At 43.0% G+C, this 22,684-nt stretch overlaps 1 protein-coding gene across 1 annotated transcript in view; it reads right to left on the reverse strand.

Moving 5' to 3' along the window:
- Positions 1-1,246: 1,246 nt before the first annotated feature.
- The window catches only part of NID1 (nidogen 1), a gene marked incomplete at both ends in the record, with an annotated part of 69,092 nt that continues 47,654 nt past the window's right edge, over positions 1,247-22,684 (reverse strand). The window contains 9 exons of the mRNA XM_084254034.1: positions 1,247-1,368; positions 2,249-2,361; positions 3,041-3,164; positions 4,379-4,536; positions 5,422-5,593; positions 9,152-9,278; positions 11,783-11,955; positions 12,389-12,616; positions 22,204-22,326. Of these exons, the coding sequence (XP_084110160.1) occupies positions 1,247-1,368; positions 2,249-2,361; positions 3,041-3,164; positions 4,379-4,536; positions 5,422-5,593; positions 9,152-9,278; positions 11,783-11,955; positions 12,389-12,616; positions 22,204-22,326 (1,340 nt within the window). The remainder of the gene's footprint in view (positions 1,369-2,248; positions 2,362-3,040; positions 3,165-4,378; positions 4,537-5,421; positions 5,594-9,151; positions 9,279-11,782; positions 11,956-12,388; positions 12,617-22,203; positions 22,327-22,684) is intronic.

The raw sequence follows: 22,684 nt of genomic DNA on the forward strand, positions 1-22,684 counted from the left end.
AAACTCCTTATGCTTAGCTTTCAAACCAGCATTTCTACTGTGAGAATCAGTTGATTAAAAAAAAAAATGTTAGCTATTCCTACGGTCCAGAGATGTTTTCTAAACAAATCACAGAAACGTATGGATGAACTTTGGCAATGGTCACTTTCATTATACCAGTGAGTAATAAAGGGCCTGGATCATAATATAAATATTCAATTTGGCCCTCCTGGACTGTGCCTTTGGATGAGAACACAGTCAGCAAGGGCCATGAATAGAGGGAGAGACCAAGGAGTTGCGGCAAGCTCATGTTGACTGTAGATTAGCTCTGATGAATGGACACCAGAGGTGGGGGGGGCAGAGGGGGTGTCATCAAGGGTACCAGCCCCAGGCTGTGCCTCAAATGGGTCCCCACGAGGAGAGTGGACATCAGTGCGAGCATGGGGCTGTGCTGCCCAAGAGACCAGATGCTGAGATCCAAGTGCTTTGGGCAAACAGGAATAATTTGGTAATCTTTGGCGTAATATAAGGCACATCATAGAATCCCCATCCTCAAACATTTGACTCTAGACATTGAAATTGCAACCAAGGAACACTCCTTTGACTTAAGCTTTTGATTATCAAAGGCTACTGGTGAAATGCCAATAATTTATCTGCTCATTGTCACTCACCAAATACCCATTTTCCCTAAGACAGGGTGGGCTTCGATCTAAAGGCAGGCCTGCTCACTCTGATGTGGGCAGGATGCAGGTGGCACAGAACGCGGGGGGTCACAAGGTGGGAGCATAAAAGGGGAAATGAGAGCACCAAGAGAAAAAGTATGGGAGGGCTAACTCCCTCCTTCACTTGCAGCCTTGCTGAGGTGGCCCTGGCTGTTGTGTGAGGAGCCGACAGTGCGGGCCCGGGCGGGGGTATCTCAGAGTAAGGCTGAGCTCACAGAGAAGGGGCATGCTCAGGCCTGGGGAGGCTCAGCTCACCCCTGGGGGCTAAGGTTAGGGAAAGTTTCCAGAGTAGTTACTGGCAAAGGGCAGCTTCACTGGGGGTAGAAGAGCTTGTCTAAGGCTCGGACTTAGGGATCGAAGCTTTCTGTTTCAGAAGCCCAGGGTATGTTTTGGGGAACTCTGAGGGAATGTTGTCAGGGCGCAGGCTGAGTTGGACCTGGGCCTGGTGGCCACTCAGCCACCAAGTCAGACAGCTTTCAGTCTGGACCCTTTCAAGTAGGATGTTGCTGTGAAATACTTGGAGAGGGAAAGAGGCACTTTTGTCTTCACTGCCGCTCAATACAGTCAACTCCCAGGGTGTTGTCAGGGCAGCGACAGGTCCTGCTTCCTGGAGTGGCCAAGCAGAGGTGGGTGCAGCCGCCATTGTTCACCGAGCAGTAGTTGTGACCTAGAAGAGGCAGAAGCCAGCTCAACAGGCTGCTCTCCAAGCTGACTTAACAGCCATCAAAGACAGTGGCCCTCGTAGTGGACCCCTTTCTGGTTGTTGTGACGCTGAGCTTGTGGACATCCTGGAGGCTGTGTCAGGCAGTCTACTGGCTGCTCATGTGTAAGGACTTCTGCCAGCTGGGCAAACACAGAGTCCTGATTTGGTGCTATGCAGATTTATCAGCTCTGACGACAACATGGAGTTGGAATTTTAAAGTACAAATTACTCTCTAGTTACCTTGCCCACTGAGCTCTACAGTTAACTGGAGAAAAGCCAGGAAGGAAAGAGGGGTGGCATGGGGGGGGGCCTGGAGAGACAGAATAGGACAGATGCTGGAACCAGGCAGTTCAGACTCACTCCCAGCTGTGCCTCTATGAACTGTGGGACTTCAGGCAAGTGGCTTCAGTTTCCTTATTTATAAAGTGGGCACAATGACAACAGGCACCCTGCCTCTCATTTCCTCTCCCCCTACATCTCTGTCCACCACCCCAGTTCTTGTATGCATAAATAAAAAAAATAAATCTTTAAAAATAAATAAATAAAAATAAAGTAGCAGAGATCCTAATACAGATGTTGCCACTGGGAACCCCGAAATTCCTCTAGACCAGCCAAGATTCCACACTTTTTCTCACCCTTGTCCACTTTCCACTTCATTCCCTTAATGTTTTTCTATTGACTTACCTGGCCCACCCACTAAATAATGAAGCCCTTGAAGGACGTGTACTACACCTTGTCAGGACTATTGTGGCCATAAGGTCGCAGGAACAGTGTGGGCTCTGAGCCTCACTCTGTCCCCAACCCACCCCCACCAGCCCCTGAACAGTCGAGCACAGTGAGTTACCTTGGGGACACTGGGACAGGGCAGTGGTGACACCATACAGCCGGGTCTGCTTGTGGGGGTGGAAGGAATCCATCTCTTTGGAAATAGCAAGATCTACAGCGATCACAGAATTCCTACGGAACATTAGAGGGCAAAAGGTTAAAACACAACTGAGCGGTGAGCTTTTGTCTGCAGGGCAGTTTCTTTTGTAGTTTTGTGGGTAAACAAATAAACTGGCCTTGCTCCCCAGGCCTCCCCAGGCCTCCTGTGACAGATCGAGCCTGCATTGCTCTGGTTTTTTAGAAAAGACCAAAGACCAGGGAGCTCTCCTCTCCTGCTCTAAATTCCAAGCTGGGAAATCTGCTTTTTCTACAGATGTTCCAACACCCCCGCCCCCATGCTTGCTTGGTTTAACCCCTCCTTGCAGGACAGAGTGTTTAAGAAGGGGCAGTGGTAATATGCAAGTTGCAGAACTATAATGAAGTAGGGGCATGGAGCCCACGAGTTGAGTGACCCTGGAGCAGCTCCTGGGGAAAGAATAGACAGGCTCAGAAATCCAGAGCCACAGACTTGAAGCTGCCCATTCAGGACAGTTCAGATGACAAAAGATACTTCCAGCTCCCCTTAAAGGCTTGCCCCTCCCTCTTCTTCACCCTTGTTTCCTAGCTCTGGACCAGCAGAAGGATGAGGTGCAGGGAGCATCTCTGGAGGCTGGAAGGTCAAGCCAAGAGGCCAAAGGGAAATAGCTTGGCCTCCAAGACACAGAGGGGGGCAGAGGCGGGTCTCTGGTGCCCCAGCCATCAGTCGACTTACGTCTTCCAGTCTGTGTAATACAGATTCTTTCCATAGCTCGTCACGGCAAAAGGATACTGGAGCCCTTCAAGAACCCTGCGTCTGCTGGACTGACCGGGCTTCAGGCATTCCACCCGATTGGTGCCTGTGTGGAACACAGACAAGCCACGCATTGTTCAGACAAGTAATGGCCCCTTTGTGTCCAAACACAAGAGGAACAAGGGCAAGGGTGAGAGAAATTCAGCATCACAACAACAAATTCTAGAGGTCACATGAGACTCGTTCTTAAAAACTGGGAAGTCATCTCTTGATCCTCTTGTTCTCTCCTCGGCCAATGCCTGCTCCATGCAGGCACCTCACCTAGCCTGATGGAGGAGGTGAGCTGGAGCAGAAGACACACGCCTTATCTTCCCCCTTCCTGGAGCATCTGGGGACTTAGTAGGAAATACACCATGCTCCAGCTCTTGCTCAAGTCCCCCCAAGAGCCTCTCCCTGAAATCAGAGCTCTCCAGAACCGCTAAACCGCACCTCTGGTGCACAGCTGTGCACAGCCTCCCACCAACATCCACATTGTGACTAACCTGGCTCTTGTGTTTTCATTTAATTGTGTACACCCTACTCCCCCCCAAGTGTGAGATGCATTCCCTGCATTTCCAAGACACCTGACACAGTGTCTGGAATGGAGCAAATACTCAGCAGAGAATAGAGGCATCCCTGAACTTCCTCCCTGACTGAGCATTCTATCCATGTCTCTTACCCCATGGACACCCCCAATGTTCCCAATGAGGCCCATATCAAGACTGCATTGCATTACCTTCCTGGCTCCAAGGCCTGCCTCAGCCCTTGGGAACAAGCAGGAGCTAAGGAATGTAAGCTATGAATTGCTAAGAAATAACCAGAATGACGGCACATTCTAGGGATTGGCTTTTTCTTAAGGGGCCAAATGGTAATTCTTTGTGGGCCAAGAGGCAAAATCTGGGCTATTACATAGTGATTTATGTAATCTTTTAAAATATATCATTAAAAAAAGTCAAAACCATTTATCGCTCCTGGGCTATCCCCAAACAGGTGTCAGGTTGGATTTGGTCCATGGGCTGTAGTTTGCTGAGCGCTGACTTAGAAGATTGACAAGTCACCCTGGACAGTGTCAAGATTAAAGAGGCAATAGAGTTCAAAGCAAAGATATTCAGCTGTTTTTACAAACAGAAGAGAACCAATCTTCTCATGCTGTCTTCTCCAAAATAGACACTCTTGGTGTTCCTGGCATATGGTGGGCTAGCTCACAGTGGGTAACAAAAATTGTTTGGGAATAATTAAGGCATTGCTCCAACCCCAGCAGTGCCCTGGAACATTCATCACCTGCATCCACCCAGCAGAGCTGAGATAAGTAGGCATCGAAGGTCAGTCCATTGGGCAAGCCAAGGTCATCCTGCACAAGAATCTGCCGGTTGGTACCGTCCATGTAGGAAGTTTCGATTTTGGGGCTATCTCTATTCCAGTCTGTCCAATAAAGGTTCCTGGAGGAGGAAAACGAGGGGGAAAAGGAAGAGAAATAATGAAGACACCCGAAGCAACATTTATTTAAAAAAGATAAACACTGAAAAGAACTTATGATGAAGACACTAGCAGACAGTAAAACGCAGAATGGTTAAGAGGATCTGGATATGATAAAATACATTTTCCTTTGCCAAAACACTTTGGTTTTTCACCAGAATTGGATTATTCTGTTACTCATGTACAGCGTACATCTCAAAAAGACACAATGAAACATCGTATCTGACATAAGCACATGGAAATTCCAAGGGTTGTCAGTGTGCAGGGCAGGGTCAAGGCCAGGGGAAGGTGGCCAGTTGGCCACAGAACAAGGGATGCTATCTCAAAATGAAGGCATCGAGGTGTCAAGGAATTGAGAAGCTGGTGTTTAAGATTTAGAACTGGCAGTAAGGGGAAAGACAGAGGAAAGCACTGAAGTATTGACAAAGCCCTCCAGGAAGATCTTGTCTCTAAAATGCTCACACTGGGTCAGCCCTTGGACTGAGCCCCAGGGGTACATGTACACCACCCTGATACTCTTCCAGGGTTTTTATGCTACCTGGATATCCTTCTGGGGTTGATACAACTTGGGAGTTGATCCACATTCAACCCAAATGCAAACACCCAATTTCTGACCTGTTAGCTTACAGTGTCTTGGTAAAAGATTTGAAAGTAGAATATAGTATTGAGTCCATGACCACAAGGGATCGGAATATACGTTCTGGCATTTCACCAACAACTGTAGACTCGTTTACTCTGTTCTCACATATTTTAGGAAGGTGATGCTGGAATGAGAGTCTAACTTTTGAAAATATTCAAATGGGCAGGTGCCAAAGAATAGATGCACACACAGATTTACATAAAGTTACCCTCCTATGGAGTCTGTTACGATGCCTCTGGGATTCACCAAATCTGTCTCAAACAGCACCCGGCGCTGGGTGCCATCCAGCTTCGCCACTTCTATTCGATTCATACGAGAATCTGTCCAGAATATGTTGCGGCCAAGATGGTCAACGGCAATGCCTTCTGGGCTTCCAAGATCTAGATGCAAACAGAGAATACTTCTGGTTTTCTTAAGCTGATTAGATTTGAGAAAACAAATGGAAAGGTGAAATGCGTGTTTATAAGGTAAATGACACTCAAAATGATAGATTAAAAGATGCTAATAGACATCTACCCTCTGCATGACATTGAGAACCAGGCTCATATGATAGCAAGCTGTGGCCCTGCCTTCATGATCCCACAGCCATGCACAATTCAGACTGAGTTCTGGTTCTGTGGGAGCATAGTAGGGACTCTGCATTCAACCTTCGAGGCCCAGGAAGGATTTCCGAAGAGGTGACACCTCATGAAGCTGTTTCCTGAAGGACCCGTGAGTCTGCCAGGTAAAGATCTTAGATAAGAATATTCCAGATAGTACGACCAGCACATAGACATAAAGGAAGACTGGACATGGCTTATGTAATTTTGTCTGACGACAGACCTCAGGGACTGGCCAGAGAAGAAATATGGATGTCCATGTTAATGAGCTTAGATCTTGTCCCACAGGCCAAGCGGAGGCATAGGAAGATACTAAGATGGGAAATGGAACAAAGAAATTTAACTTATTTGTTAGTTACTGATGGATAAAAGGTCATTTCAGAGACTTAATGTATTCAAGAAGTCATGGCTGTTATTACTTTTATACAAGTATTTTGTGTACAGAGAAGGGGTGAAAGTGATTGATTATTGATCTTCAAGCTAGATACCGACACAAGGCAACCAGGTGAACCTTCGATATCATCCATCCCTATTGATACCCATTTAACCTCATCAAAAGAGATTGCAGTGGTTTCCTGATGAAACTAAAATCGACGCTCTGAGTTTTACCGTTGTCACAAAGGATTCTCTCCCCATCTACTGATCTGAGAATCAAGGGTCATTTAGTATGATGGGAAGTGTTAGCAGGAAGGAGAAGTGGAGGTTGAAACTACCCCATCTGAGCAATCCCAGGTATCAGGAAATTATCCCAACCTTATGTTATTTTGTCATTCAGATTACATTGTATCATATGTGGATTCCTGAGGTTAGATTCCCAACATAATTGTGACTGTGGATGCTGGAAAAGCCAAGATCCCCTGAGAGGAACTCACTGGAAGAGGTTTATTAAGCATTACAAACAGCAGTTGAACAAGGTCTTTATGATTCCAACTCAAAGTAGAGAGTTATGAAATATTAAAATATTTCCCACATCCCCAGAGGCAAAGGGACAGCAATACTGACCTCCAAAGTTCCCTTTTGACTTTCAGACAAAGCCAGAAAAAATCTTTTTGGGGTATATTTGAAATGAGCACATCCTGTGTGAATGACTTTGAGCCAGGGAAAAATAAACAGAGAGAGAGAAAGAGAGAAAAGAGGGAAGAAGGGAGGAGGCTTTTTTGTGAATCTTTACAACCCAGAGGAACCCTGGAGAACACTGTGTGATGGTGTGTCCTTATAAGAAGGCTTGGCCCTGTCTTTAAACCCAAGATCCACCAAGCCTCCTTTTCCAAACAGGAAAATAATTCTTAATGGGCTACAAATGCCAAAAAAAGGTATGGAAAGGAAGAAAAGAAAAAGGTCAAAGGAAGAAAGAAAAGCCCAGGATTCAGACTGGATGAAATGGGGGTGGGGGCTGGGAGACACCCACTGCCACTTCACTCCCTGGAGGTGCATAATCATGTTCCATGGTGATTGCAGTGGAAGCTTCTTTCTAATTTTTCTTTTTTTTTTTTTTTTTTTTTATAGAGGCATGCTTTATTTATTTGTTTGCTGGTTTGTTTGTTTGTTTTGTTTATACATGCACTGGGTACAGTCAGAAGCGCGGGAGGGTGAGAGAATTCACCAGAGCCAGAGCGGGGAGCAGAGCAGGCAGAAGGACCGAAGTACACTGCTGAGGGGAGCAGCGGGCGGCAGGAGAGGTCTGCACGCCATGTGGGACCCTCCTCTGGTGGCCGGGGAGCAGCCGCGGATCGAACCGGCGCCGCAGAGGCCGCGCGCAGTTTCGCAACCCAGCGCTCAACCGCTGCGCCACCGTGGAGGCCCTTCTTTCTAATTTTTCTTCTACAGAAACCACATTCTGGTTTAATTCTGTGCTTTTCACAGTGGACTTTTGCCTGGACTCTTACTGTGCTTAAAGTTCTCTTGGATGATTATCAGCTACAAAAAAAAAAATACATAAATAAAAAATAAAACAGGAAATAGCAAAGAATGACCTCTCCTCCCTTCCACTGGGTTTTGAAGTGAAATCATAGATAATAGCAACAACATTTTTAATAAAGATAAAATGCAAAAACATTATCAAACTTCTATTCACTAAGCCAAATTATGAAAACTAGCAGACTTTAAACAGTACATCTTCTTCCAGAAAGGATTCAGGGTGTAAGTCCAAAGGCAGACATATTTAACTCAACCCAGCTTAATTCCTGCTGCATCATCTCTTCTGAAGGAGCCAAGGAAGGAAAAAAATATGTCTCAGGAGAGCACAGAGAACATTCTGGAATATCAATGGTTAGAAAAACATTAAATTGGCAAATTCAAAAGCTGCATTCAGCCTCCAGTAAAAGGAAATGACAAATGAGGGTCATATTTTAAAGGTGGAACCCTGATTTGAATGTTTTGCAGAGGAAGCAAGAATGATTTTACACAGCAAATATCAGCATGATAATGTCTTACGCGTGAAAATATTCTCAAGTCAGCTGATGAGTCAATGATTTAGCAACATGTACTAACTGAACTTTTCAGTACAGGGGAATTTTTATAGGTCTTGGATTTTTATTGTAATGGTCTTTAACCTGGTTAAAACATACCTACATAAAACAGTCTTCACTGATGGAAGGTAGGCATTGAAGCAATGCATAGAGTTCTTGGCTTACACTGGCATTCATAAATTAAGGAATTGAAGTTAAATAGTCAGGAGTAAGCTGTGCCCAAGCACAATGCACTTTATCATCAGTAATACAACAACAAAAAAATAGAACTATCTGTAAAAGTTTGTCCAGATTTGATGTGCTCCTCTGTGCCAGTGGGGGTAAGGTAGAAAAGAGGACACTTCCCCCACCACAATGTTATAGATTGATATGAAAACCCTTTAACTTGAAAACTATCTTCGGAATAGACTCAACTATGAGGGATAATATTTGGAAATATGTTTATGACCCTCCCAACTTTATCATTCATCTGCCTGTTGCCTTTGGGAAAACTCTAATGGACATATACAGGAGAGCAAGCACTCTGAGAAATGACTCTAGGCCTAACAGGAGAAATGTATATCCAAATTGGATGGTGAGTTTGGCCTTTATTGGCCTTTATTGTTCATTAAGACTGGCTACATAAGCTTTGAGAAAAAGGCATGGACAAGTACCCAGTTTTGATTTTATTCCTCAAGGGCTAGCAAAAATCCCAGCTGAGGCGTTCATGATTAAATGCGTTTTTGGAGGACTCTTCAGAGGAGGCTGGAAAGGGTGGAGTTTGAAACCCAGTCCCTCCCATATCACCACACCTTGTAAGCAATGATACTCTCCCCGAAGAGCCACTTGGGCTGCAAGAAAGAAAAAAAAATGAAGACATTTATTTGGCTACCTTGTCGAATAATCGTGCTTGGCTCTCCACCATGCAGGCTGGCTCTCCCAATGGAAGGCTCACTGATATCGGTCCAGTAAACCATCTTATCCACACAGTCGAAGGCCAGTCCAATGATGACTTTATCCTGGAAATGCAGAACAGAGTTGAGAGTGGTTCACCCACTAGCATCTGGGTGACTAATATGGTAGGAATCCATCATGTGCTTATTACTGGCAGTGCTATCTTTTTAATGAAGTATTTTCAGTCATTGGCTCATTTCAAAGTTTTTATTATTGAGTTATGAGACACTTAATAGTGCAGATAAAATCTTTTGTCATATATAAATGTGTGTGCATGTGTGTATGTTTATGTATATTTATTCTCAGTAGCTAGCTTGCCTTTTCACTTAATATGTTTGAAGAGCAAAGTTTGTAATTTTTATTAAGTCCAATTTATTATTTTTTCCCTTATGGCTAATTCATTTTGTATATTGTCTAAGAAATCTTTGCCAACCTAAAGAGCATAAGAAATAAAAGACATAAATAATAGAAAGGAAGAGATAAAACCACTCTTTACTAAGATGGTATGATTGATTATATATAAAATCCTGGGGAACCTATGAAACTATTATAACTAATAATTGAACTTATCAATGTTGCAGGTTACAAGGTTAATATAAAATTATATTTCTAAAGCCAACAAAAAATAAAAATTTAAAACAATAGTGCTTATAAAAATGTAAAAACAAAGTATTTGTGAGTACTCTTAAAAGTACAAGATTCTACATTGAATAAAAAACATTGTAGAGTAAAATTAAAGAAAATTCAAATAGATGAAGAGATAAATTAGTTTGATGGATTATATTTAACACTGCTAATATATCAGTTATCCCTAAACAAAGTTATATTCAATGCCATCTTTATCAAAATCTCAGCAGGCTTTTCTTTTTTTGGCAGGGGAGGGGGGGAAGGCTACTAAAAAGTATAGGTAAATGCAAAGTGCATAAAAGTGGAGGACAAGGATTTTTAACTGGGAAAGTCAAGGTTATCAGCAGACATTTCCACTCGAGAGGTCAGGTCAAAAGGGATCTTTACCTTTTGCTATATACCAAAATAAACTCCTCCTCCCCACAAAATCAGAGACCAAAATGGAAAAGCTAAAGTCATAAAACTCTTAGAAAAAAAACATAAGGAGAACTTCATAACACTGGATTTGAAAATGGTTTTTGGACATGACATCAAAAGCAACTATAAATAAAGTGAGATTTAGCAAAATAAAATACTTTTGTGCATAGAAGGACACACTCAACAGAGTGAAAAGGCAATCGGAAGGAGAGAAATCATATATCTGATAAGGATTCTATCTAAAAATATAAAGAATCCCTACAACTAAATAACAACAACTCAACTAAATTAAAAAATAGACAATGGATATGAGTATTTATCAGGAAATGTTATTTTCCCAAAAAAGATATATAAGTGGTCCTTCAGCACATAGGAAGATGCTAACATCACTAATCATTAGAGAAATGCAAACCCAAACCACAATTAGGTGCCACTCATTAAGATGGACATGAGACAGAAAATAAGTGGTGGCAAGGATATGGAGAAATTAGAATCTTTGTGCGCTGTTGGTGGGAATGTAAAATGGTGCAATCACTAAGGAAAACAGTATGGTGGTTTCTCAAAATATTAAAAATAGTTACCATATGATTTAGCAATTCTATATCTGATTTACATAGAAAAGGAGTGAAAGCAGGGACTTAGACAGGTGTGCACCTGTGTTCATAGCAGCATTATTCACAATAGCCCAAAAGTAGATGCAACCCATGAGTCCTTAATGGATGAATTAATGAGTAAAAATGTGATGTGTACAGATGATGGAGTATATTGCAGTCTAAAAAGGAAGAGAATTCTGACACATCCTATAATATGGAAGAAAATCTGAATCTGAAGACATCATGCTAAGTGAAGGAAGTCAGTCACCAAAGAGCAATTACTTTCTGGCTCCACTTAGTTGACAATAGAAAAAAAATTATAGAAATAGAAAGTAGAATGGTGGTTGTCAAGGGCTGGGGGAGGAGGGAGTTGAATGTTTTTGATACCAAGAACTGTACACTTGAAAGATAACTGAAACAGTAAAAATGATAGAGAAGGTGCAGTCCAGCTCTCACCCTTGGCTTCTGGCAGAGTTGGGGATGGCAGAAAAAACAATTATTTTTCAGAAGTGTCCAATTTCCATCTAATGGACAAAAATTCCAGACTCACTAAATGCATCTTTGAAGCTTTGAAAAGCTCTAAGTCAAAACTTTTGCTGCCTCCAGGCAGGTATGAGGGTCTTGGGTTGAGGGGCTGCTAAAAGGTGAGTCTCTTTCCTATTCTAGCAGGCATGGCAAGATCACACCCAGCAGACACATTCAGACAAGGTATGAAACTTACCACCAAAGGGATCTGATACCAAAATGACATTCTGTTCTCTGTCCCCCTTGTGCCAAATGGGCAACTCAGGAATACAGTAGCCCCATCAGAGATGGACACCCGGGTCACATAGAATGAAGAGGCTCCTGAGTCAGGGGTCGAGCCCTGGTCCCTGGTCTCACTGTGACACTAAAGCAGAAGTTGTCACTGAATGCAAGAAGGCCACACTCACCGGGACGTGGAGCAATGTCTTGGCTTCTGTCTTCTTCATGGTGCTTCCCTCCAAGGGGAGGTGCTCTATCTTGCCAGTCTGGGCAAAGAGCAAGTGGGTTCCAGGTGGCAGGGGAATCACGGCAGTAGGAACTGAGGGTCCTAGGTGAACTGGGGGAGCCACTGTGCTCAGACCTGGGAGGCAGAAGTCAATGAATGAGGCTTGTGTGCAGTCAGAATGCACATGCAGGAACGCATGCGTGTATGCATGCACAAGCACACACACACACACCAGGTCACATTGCTCTCATAGCACCACAAACTGCACAGTTACTCACAAAGCCCATTTTATATCTGAGCACGAGGAGCAGAAATACCTCAATCAAAGGGCATTTTGAAAAGAGAGAATGAGCAGAGTGGGGTGAATGACAAGGGAGGTAAAAAAGATGGGTACAGAGCAGAGAAAGGAATGGAGGGAGGGAATGGGATTCCATGAATGGAGGGCTCAGCAGGCAGGGCAGGTGAAAGCCCCAACTGCATCCTCAGCAAAGGTCCCACAGTATTGTACATGAGCGCTGGGAGTTCTGGTCCCAGGCACAAGTCTCCAAGTCAGTGCCCTCCAACTTACAGGGGGGCCTCATGCCGGGCCTGGTCCTGGTGCCCTCCACCTCGCGGCCATCACGATCCACGCACCAGCAGTAGCCAGTGCTGCTGTGGCACTGGGTGGGCACATAGTGCCCGTGCTCGTCACACTCGGGGACAAACAGCCCTGGCCGCAGGGGCCGCTGTGGATCTGCAGCCCCTGCCGCCCCAAGGATGTGTTCTCGCTCATGCTGGCATCGGGTTTTCTCCACTTCTACAGAGAGACAAGCAAGGGAGAGACAGTCAGCTGTATGGGCAGTCGGTGTTGGGTGGCTGTGGCTGCGGAAGTCCCTACCTGACTCGGAAGCACAAGAGCTGCTGTTGGTCACTGGGTTTTCTGTAATTAATCTTTAAAAATGTGAAACATCATTATTTAATGGATTTAATTTTCAAGAAGATTATATTTACATTTTCTTTTCTCTCCTAGGCCCTTTTCCCCCAGTTTGGAAAAATAGAGGCAAAATTGACATAAAAAGGGAACCGTTTTTAAAATGTGTATTTCCGTGGCATCTGGTAGTCACAACACTGTGTGACCAGCACCTCTATCTAATTCCAACACATTTTCCCCAAAAGGAAACCCCATATCTATTAAGCAGTGCTCTTCACTTCCCCTCTACCAGCCCTGGCAACCCCCGATATGCATCTGTCTCTTTGGCTTTACCTCTTATGGACAGTTCATATAAATGGAATCATATAACAGGCAGCATGTAACCTCGTGTGTCTGCCTGCTTTCTTTTTTTAATTTAGTTTTACAAAATTCTTATTGAAGTAACGTTGGATGCAGTGTTAAGACATTATATAGGTCTCAGCTGTGCATCATTAAGCATCAACATCTATATAGATTACATTAAGTTCACTTCTAAAAGTCCAATTCTATCCTTCACCATACAGGTGACCCATTTTACTCAATTTACCCACATTCCTCTCTTCTTCTTTTCTGGTAACTGCTAATTGGTCTTACAGTCTAAAAATTCATTTTCATTTTACTTAGTTCAGCTATTTATTTGGTTTCTCTATAAACCCCCCTGAGTGAAATCATACAGTTTGTCTTTCTCTGTCTGCCTTATTTCACTTAGCATAATACCCTCTAGATCCATCCATGTTGTTACAAATGGCAGGATTTAATCTTTTTTTTATAGCTGAGTAATATTCTATTATTATGCATATTACATCTTTATCTAATCATCTTGTTGAAGGGCATTTAGGTTGTTTCCAGCTCTTGGTTATTATAAATCATGTTTCATCCATGTTGTAGCATGTCCATAGTACTTCATTCCTTTTCATGGCTAAATAATATTCTATTGTACAGGTCAATGTTAATTGAGCCCAGCCATCATGGGGGCCACACTAGCATTGACACACCTCTGTGGTATTTTCACACAAAGCAATGCCCTGACAATGTGGGAACAACACTGACTGCTGGGAGTTACACTTCAGTCAAACTGAACCATGTCGCTACTTCTCTCTTCCAGGCCTTTTACGTGCTGTTCATATCCCAATTAATCCTTCAAAACCAGCTCAGGCATATACTTCCTTCAAGAAGCCTCCCGGGCCCTCCATGGCTGGGACCAGTGCCCCTCCATGAGCTTCCAGGGCACTTGGGCTGTCCTATGCTATAGCTCTCATCACACTGATGTGAAGATGCTAAGGGGCTGTTCCTTGTCTTATGTCTTCCTGAGCAGATTCTAGGCTGTGATTAGGCAGCATATGATTCATCTCCTTAACCTTGACTCAGAAAGCAACTACTAGGCTGGAATGGGGATACCCTTGGGAATGACACACAGGGCAGCCACCAAGGAGTTCACTGTCTGGAGGAAAGGGAACATGGTTATAATCATGCAAGTAAGTGTGTTGACATCAGATCCCAGGATACAACAGATACACAGAAGAGATCCTCTCCATAAGGCTTGGAGAGTGTTTTTGGTGATATCTGGAAGATTGTGAGTGTATAGGTCCAGGGCAGGGTTCTACCCCACTCTTCCTGTGATGGGACAAAGAATAAATATTTTCTGCTTTGTGGGCCATATGGTCTCTGTCGCAGCTGCTCCATCCTGTGGTTGTGGCATGAAAGCAACAAAGCTTAATATATAAATGAGTGTTCCAATAAAACTTTATTTATAATAGCAGACAGTGGGCCATATTTGGTCGGGGGGACTACAGTCACCAACCCCTGCTGGAGGGCAATGACATTTGGGAAAAAATTTATATGCTGATTATTATATTAATATGAGTTACTAAATAATGTTTAATTAGGCATGGTGTAACAAAAGTGTAGGATGATAAATGATCAATTTCACAGAATTTCTAGTCAAAAATATTTCTTGATTCTAATTCTACCACTGGCGTTATGTCAGGTGGGTCAACAAAGCTGAATAAGTTGTACTCCCCTCAGCAATAGAACAGCAGTAGCAGCGATAACTAATCTCAGTCTTATTCTGACAAATGGAAAGTGACAAATAATGAGCACAGGTGGAATTTCAAGTTTAATGCTCAGATGTTCATTTGTGACTGTCTATACCAGGACTTCACAGTGACTTTAGTGTGCGTGTTGCCCATAACTGTTCAAAGTGCCTTTTGTCTATTTGCCAATTCTCACGTTAGCCTGTTTAAGGTAGTTGCTTCCTTTATTATAAGCAGTTAGCATGCCAGAAAAGTGTTTGTTGAACCTGGCAAGGGAAAATCTGGTATGCTTTCTCTTTTGTCCTAGAGGCTAATATAAAACAAAACATATTTGATGTAGGAAGAGCCAAAGAAAGATACAAATAAGCCATCTGGTTGAGAATAAAAATACTAGTATTCATTCTTCCTTGAATGTAGAAGTTGTTTACTTCCTAAATATCTTAAAGGATTCCCAAATAGTATGTCTCCATTCATCCATACATTTCATTTAATTGCTCCTGTAATCCTGTGCAATACGCAATTCTGCTTTTTATAACAAATGAGACACTGAAGCTCAGATTGGCTGAGGGGTTCCCCTACACCACTAGTAAGTAGATCAGTTCAAGTTAGAACCTGGATCTTTGGCTTCCTAGTGCCCTGCCTCTGCACCCACATGCCCAGTCTCAGGACAGCTCACACACACTGAACATGTTGTATCAACAGGGATAGATGCAGGCTCATATTCCCTGGAATTCTCTGTGGCCCAAGGACTCGTTTTCTTTGCATCAACACTCATATACACTGCTCTTTCCAATTAGGCAATAGGCCTGGTGTTCTGTACAATGTTAACCAAACCAAATGTTACAGGGAGTAGGGGTTGCTTCATTTACATAGCTGACAGGGTTTTCTGCTGACAGGGCGTTTAGCCAACATGTGAAATCTCAAGTGTGATCTAGAATTTGCTGTGAAACTCTTTAGTGAAGTATCTTGAACCAAAAAAAAAAAAAGGAAAAACATCAATTGTAACTCAGGAAATTGCATTTCAAGTGCGTTATGAGAAGCTAGGACAGTCACTGGGTTTCCTGGGATGACTTCTCAGCCTAATAGCAGTGGGAGCCCCCTGCTGAGAACCCCCATGGGGAATTTTCCATTAAAAGCCTGGTGGGAATGGAGGGGATAGAGTCTAAAGACCTATTTCCTGACCTTGTTTCTGGTTGATAAAATGATAACTTAGGTAAGCTTCTTTTTACTTATCCAGTTTGATCTGTTCTGAGCAGGAAGCATTCAAGATCTGCTACTTCTCTGGAACAGAAGGAAGTCCTAGGGTAACTTTTTTTGAGGTTGGAGACAAAGAGAATGAGAGAAAAACAAACTAGAAAGGGAAATAAGAAGGAAGCACAATTTTTTATCTTTTGATTTGCATTCCATTCCTTTGCCTAACTAAATTTGTTGCTTGTGTGAATTCAAACAAATAACCTGTAGCTTCTGCTGTATTTTATGGGGTGAAGGTACTAGTTTGGGGGGCACTATTTATACAGACTCCTGCACAATTTGCTCCAATCCATACAGGACTGGCGAGGAAGGAGAATGCCTAGGGAGGGGACATGAACTAGCAACCAGAAAGGGATAAGGGAAGGGAAAGCAGAAAGGTCACACAACAGCAGAAAAGAGAGAACTCACTTCCCATCCCTGTGCCTTCTCACCGGCTCACATCCTCTCATTGTGGGAAACAGCACCTTAGAGTTTTGCTTGTGCCTATCTCCTGGAACACTTCCCTGCATCCATCCTCTTCTGGACTAGCGTAAGCTTTTAAAAATCACCTTATTTGTTATATTTCTAAGACCAGGAACCCACAGTTCCTCAAGTCATTTATGCATTATGTTACCAACATTTACTGAAATCTGCAGGAGTCAGGTGTCTGGCCTGTGGTAGAGATCAGAGCTAAGTAGGATGGCCCTCAGAGATCATGGGCCTGTCAAAATAACAGTCTGCACAAGCTGCTCCTGGAGCAGAGAGGGGCTCTGCCCAATCCTCCTCAGTCAAGGGTTTACCTGACACCAGGGTGTCCCTAATCTGAAGAGCTAAGGGATTGGGCCCAGAGGCCTGTGTATAGGGTTGACTGACTTAAGGCTGGAGGTTTTCAGGCTTGAGTGGAGGAAGGATAGGAAGTCCAGAAATTCAGGGTTTGGTGAGGGCAGGTAACCTGATACTCCCTGGGGTTTGGTTAATGAGGACTTCCAGAATAAAAAGGGATGGAGCAGTCACAAGGTTTGGCAGTGACTTAGTGGATTTGGAAATGAGACCATATGCCATCTGCAAGGCATGGAGGTGGTGGTCACTGGGCACTGCAGGGAAAGTGACCACCTTCTCTTCACTTTTATTCCCCCCTAACTCCTGTTCAAAACCTAAGCCACATGATTGCAGTATCTCCAAAGACCAAGGGAAAACTCAACAGGTCAAAAGTCTTAGGTTCTTCAATAGAAAAGCTGCAAGGGGAAAGAATGAATGAAAGAAAGACTTATAGGCACACAAGTGAGCAAAGCTGAACCGACAGTGTCTAGGAATGCACGTGTGATAAACTATAAAGAAATGTAATTTGATATTATAAAAGTCAAGTTGGTGATTACTTTTGGGAAAAGGTAGGAGGTTGTTGTAACTGGAACAAAGCACCTGGACTGGCAGGGGTAGGGAGTTTGCTCTGTTAAAGTTCTACCTTTTGACTTGGGTCATAGTTACAGAGGGGTTCACCTTAGAATGATTCCTTGCATCATACATTTGTTCTCAATGACTTCTTGTATCTGTTTTATTTTACAATAAAAAGGTAAGGGAGGGAGAGAAAGATGGAGAAGAGAACATAGAAGGCGCAAAGCCAGATAACCCTTATGAGTAAAACTATAAAAGGGAGGAAGAAAATGAGATGTCGGTGAGAAAGGCGAACAGGGTCAAGGGAGGATTTCATTCTTGTTTGTCTTTTAGTTAAGAAATATCACAGATTCTCTGCAGGCTGTCTGGAATTATCCAATAGAGATGGACAGGGAGCCCACTGAGTTGAGGGAGGACACTGCAAGAATAGCAGTTTCATATCAGACAAACCACAATCTGGTACATAAAATTAAGGTTGAGTGGAAATGCATTGTTTCTTTTCTTTTCTTTTATGTACACAAGGACTGGGGTACAGGCCAGAGGTGTGTGTGTGGGGGTACAGTGAGAGGATTGACAAGACACAGAACAGGGAACAGAACAGGCGACTGACTGAAATACACTGCTGAAGGGAGCAGCGGGTGAGACAGAAAAGGTCTGCTGCGCCATGTGGGTTGCTCCCTGGTTGGGGATTGAAGTCCTGCTGCAGCAGCTGCTGATAACTTCAAAGGTTGCATCTTAACCCCTTGCGCCACCAGAGAGGCCCCAGAAATGCATTGTTTCTAATTTTGTTTGTATTTAATTTGTGAATGTGTTTTGCTTTCAGTGTTAGAAAAGGTGATACCTAGATTTATCTATAATAAAAATAACCTAAGCCAACACTGAAGGCCTTACAAATGTTTTTCTTTTAAAAAGGGTCTTACTCAATTTTGAGAAAAGTTGCTACAGAAAATTCCTTTATATGAAGAGTTCAAGAAACCTTATTCTAAAAGTAAGAAATGACCCAAGTCTCATGATCTTTATTTATAAAACAAAGGACACGAATTAAAGAATTTCTAGGGCCCCTTGCTGCTAGGTAGTTTAGTCATACAAAATTAAAAAAAATATGATGAAAAACTGTGTTCCTATTTTATAGTTTATCCAGCTGATAAAGAAGATAATAGAAATACAATGCAGCCCTTGTGTGGTCCTCCCCAGCACCCACACCCTCTCTGCCACCCCAGAGGTAATCTTTATGCTGAAGTTTTTGTTTCTCATTCCCATGCATGCATTTATAATTTTCTTACATATGTATGCAAATATGTAGGCTAATTTTTATATACGGTTATATTTTAAATGGCAGCAGCCTGCAAATATCCTGCTGTAACTTTTTTTTTTTGCTCAGCATTTTTTTTAAGATTTATTTATTTATTTACACAAGAGTGGGGGTACAGGCCAGATGCACAGGAGGGTGAGAGGATTCACCAGAGACAGCAGGGAACAGAACAGGCAGACTGACGAAATACACTGCTGAGGGGAGCAGAGGGTGCTACAGAAGAGGTCTGCTGCACCATGTGGGACCCTTGGCTGGGATCAAACCGGCGCTGCAGAGGCCACAGACAGCTTCACAGAGCGGCGCTCAACCACCTGAGCCACTAGGGAAGGCCCTACTCAGCACGTTTTTGAGATTCATTCATTAACTCTAGTTCACTCATTTTAACTGTATGAATTGTACAAAATGCACCTGTCCATTTGTACAGATGGTCCTTCAGAAATTTTCCTCCTATGGATGGTTCTTCAGAATTTTTTGTTACAAATAATGCTCAGTGAGCAATCTTATATAATTCTAGTGCACACTTTCTCTGGGGCATATAACTACATGTTGAATTTCTTAAGGGAACAGGATTAACTACATAACTCTTACTGGTTTTATCCTTGTCTCATCTTCATAACCCAGCCTACAGGTCTGAATTTGTTTCTGTTTAGTCAACAGAGTCTTACAGAGGGGTCAAGGAGTCAGGTTAAGAAAAAACCACCAAAAATGAAACGTTGCTTCTTTTTGAACTAGAGATATGAAGTGAGACGCAAAATAATAAGCAGTCATTTTTAATAGCTGCTGAATATCTTAACTCAAATTACCATGAACTTTATTATTATTATTATTATTATTATTTGCTTATTCAAATCTATGGGCAGCACTACAGGACTTACCCATGATTTCAGCAACAAAATGTTGGACCAGGCTGGATTCATCTAGGCTGGGGGTGGGCAAACTTTTTCTGTCACAGGCCAGGAGGTATATATTTTACGTTTTGCGAGCTTGAGAGTCTCTGCTACAACTACTGACCTCTGCCTTTGTGGAATGAAAGCAGCTATATAAACTATAGACTGTGAACCTTAACCTAGGGAGTGCCATTGTGTTCCAATAAAACTTGACCTACAAAAATGGGTGGTGGGCCAGATTTGGCCTGTGAGATGTAGTTTGCTAACCCCTGTTCTAAGCACAAGAAAACAGAGTATCATATATCAAAACCTTAATCTGTTATTTTTTCTCCATTTAGATGGATAACTATCCTAAAAACTGGGCATATGCAGTCCTGCTGAGAGTGTAGATAAATATTTTTATATATGGTGGGTAGGAGTAAAAACCCGTTCATTCATAAATCTATTTCCTCAATAATACAAGTAGCTGTGGGCCCTACTATGGGCCACATACTCCTCTGGATACTGGGGACACAATGATAAAATGCATGTGGCCCTTCTCCACAAGGCACTCACAGGCCAGTGAAGGGAACACTGAAACAGTTATTAATTGCTTTAAAAAGTGGTGGAATGCAAATTTCCTCTTACCTCTTTTTTTTTTTTTTAAGATTTATTCATCTATGCATACAAGAACTGGGGTACAGGCCAGAGGTGCAGGGGATGAGAGGATTCGCCAGAGACAGTGCAGGGAACAGAACAGGCAGATTGACTGAAATACAATGCTGAGGGGAGGAGCAGGAGAGACAGAAGAGGTCTGCTGTGCCATGTGGGCAGCTCCCTGGCAGGCTGGGAATAGAACTCACGCTTCAGAGGCTGTGGACAGCTTCACAGCACTGTGCTAACCCCTTGCGCCACCAGGGAAACCCTCCTTTTACTACTTACTGAAATATTTATGGTGGCATAAATATATATAGTGGCCAACAATGACACCAGTAATTAAAAATAAGTAGCATTAACAGGCTAACTCCAGTCCTAGATGTCAAACTCTCTTAATCTCATGACTGGTGTTTTAAAGGGCTGAATCCAGGTTGGAGTCTATCAGACAGTCCTTGGTTTGAGTTGCAGTTCTAGTACCTATAGGACTTTGTATCTTTATCTTTTTAAGTTTTAGCACCTTCTGTGTAAAAAGATAGTTACATACACAACATGAGATAGTGTAGGTAAAGATAGCTCTAGTAGCTTCCACACAAATGGCAGCCAGTTATACTCATTCATTCAACAGCATTTTTTGAGTACTTAATAAGTACCCAAACTAATTTCAGGTATTGATTTAGAACTGTTATTAACCTTATGATATAACAATATGCTACTAAGTCTCAGTGCTTGTATAATAGCAATCTGGACAATTAGTGCAGTCATCAGCCTGCACATTCCTCTAATTCTTGTCCTTTCACCCCTCTCTCCCCATACCCACCCTAGCTCTATTACCTACTCTATTACATATGATTTCTAGGAATGTGTGATGGTTAATTTTATGTGTCAGCTTGATGGGGCCACAGATACTTGGTCAAATATTATTCTGGATGTTTCTGTGAGGGAATTTTATTTTTATTTTTTTAAAGATTTATTTATTTATGCATATAAGAACCGGGGTACAGGCCAAAGGTGCAGGAGGGTGAGAGAATTCACCAGAGACAGAGTGGGGAGCAGAACAGGCAGATTGACTGAAAACACTGCTGAGGGAAGCAGCGGGAGAGACAGGAGAGGTCTGTTGTGCCATGTGGGTATCTCCCTGGCTGGGGATCAAACCTGTGCTGCAGAGGCTGTAGACAGCTTCACAGTGCAGTGCCTAACCCCTTGCGCCACCAGGGAGGCCCTGTGTAAGGGAATTTTAGATGAAACTAACCTTAACTCCATATCCTGATTAAAGCAGATTGCCCTTCTTAATGGGAGTGAGGCTCATCCAATCAGTGGAAGCTCAGAATAGAACAAAAAGGTGACCCTTCCCCCAGTAAGAGAGAATCCTTCCTTCCTCATCTGAGATTTTTTCTTTCCATTGACTCTCCTGGGTCTCCTATGTGTTAAGTGGAGAATGTAGGACTTGTCAGCCTTGATAATTGTGTGAGCCAATTCCTTATAATAAATCTCATATATATGTATCTACACACATATGTATATATACATATGCATGCATACATACATATGTATTTACACATACATCTCTATACACACACATGCACATCCTACTAGTTCTGCTTTTCTGGAGAATACAGACCCACCTTTATAACTGTATGAGCAACCAATTCTTTATATCTTTGTGTGTGTGCGTGTGTGTGTGTGTCCAGTTAGTTCTGTCTCTCTGGAGAACTCTGACAAGCACGGACCAGTTGAGTTGAGTTATGTTTGTGTGTGGCACCCCGGGACTAGTGCACAGCCTGCAGGGCTCTCTCCTGCAGCTCACATTCTGACCTCCCACATCATCAACCCCTCGGGCACTCTACAGAGCCTCCCATTCTCCGGCCCACCAGCCCCCCATCCCAAGGCCATGCACTTAGCACTCACAATGGCCTACCAACTCCAAATGTGCCCCAGACATCTTACCTCCAGGCACACAATGGAAGCCATCTCCCTGATAACCAGGTTTGCACTGGCACGTGAAGGAGCCTGGGGTATTGTAGCAGACAGCATCGGGGTGACATCGGCTTGACTGGCATTCATCCACATCTGCAAAATAGCCAGCACACCCCGGGACAGTGAGGTTACTGCTGGACTTCACAGTTTAGAGAGTAATTTAAACTACTTGCTCGATGTGGGACCCTGTTTCTGATCTTGGAAGAGTGACTGAGAACTCACTAAACATTAATTACCAACCCCCTGACTTCCTGATTTCTATCTAGTGCATTACAGCTATATTTCACTTTGATGATGTGTTCATGAACAATTAAGCTTGCAAAAAGAAAACAGAGAATTCTTTTGCATTATAAAATGATCCTTCTTGCAATAACTGAGGCTTTGAATATGTCTGAGAATTTGGAGTCTGATTATTAACTGCTTTGCAGTGACAAGAGAAAATCCACATGTT

This window comes from Talpa europaea (genome assembly GCF_964194135.1).
Source record: "Talpa europaea genome assembly, chromosome: 14".
NCBI lineage: Eukaryota > Metazoa > Chordata > Mammalia > Eulipotyphla > Talpidae > Talpa > Talpa europaea.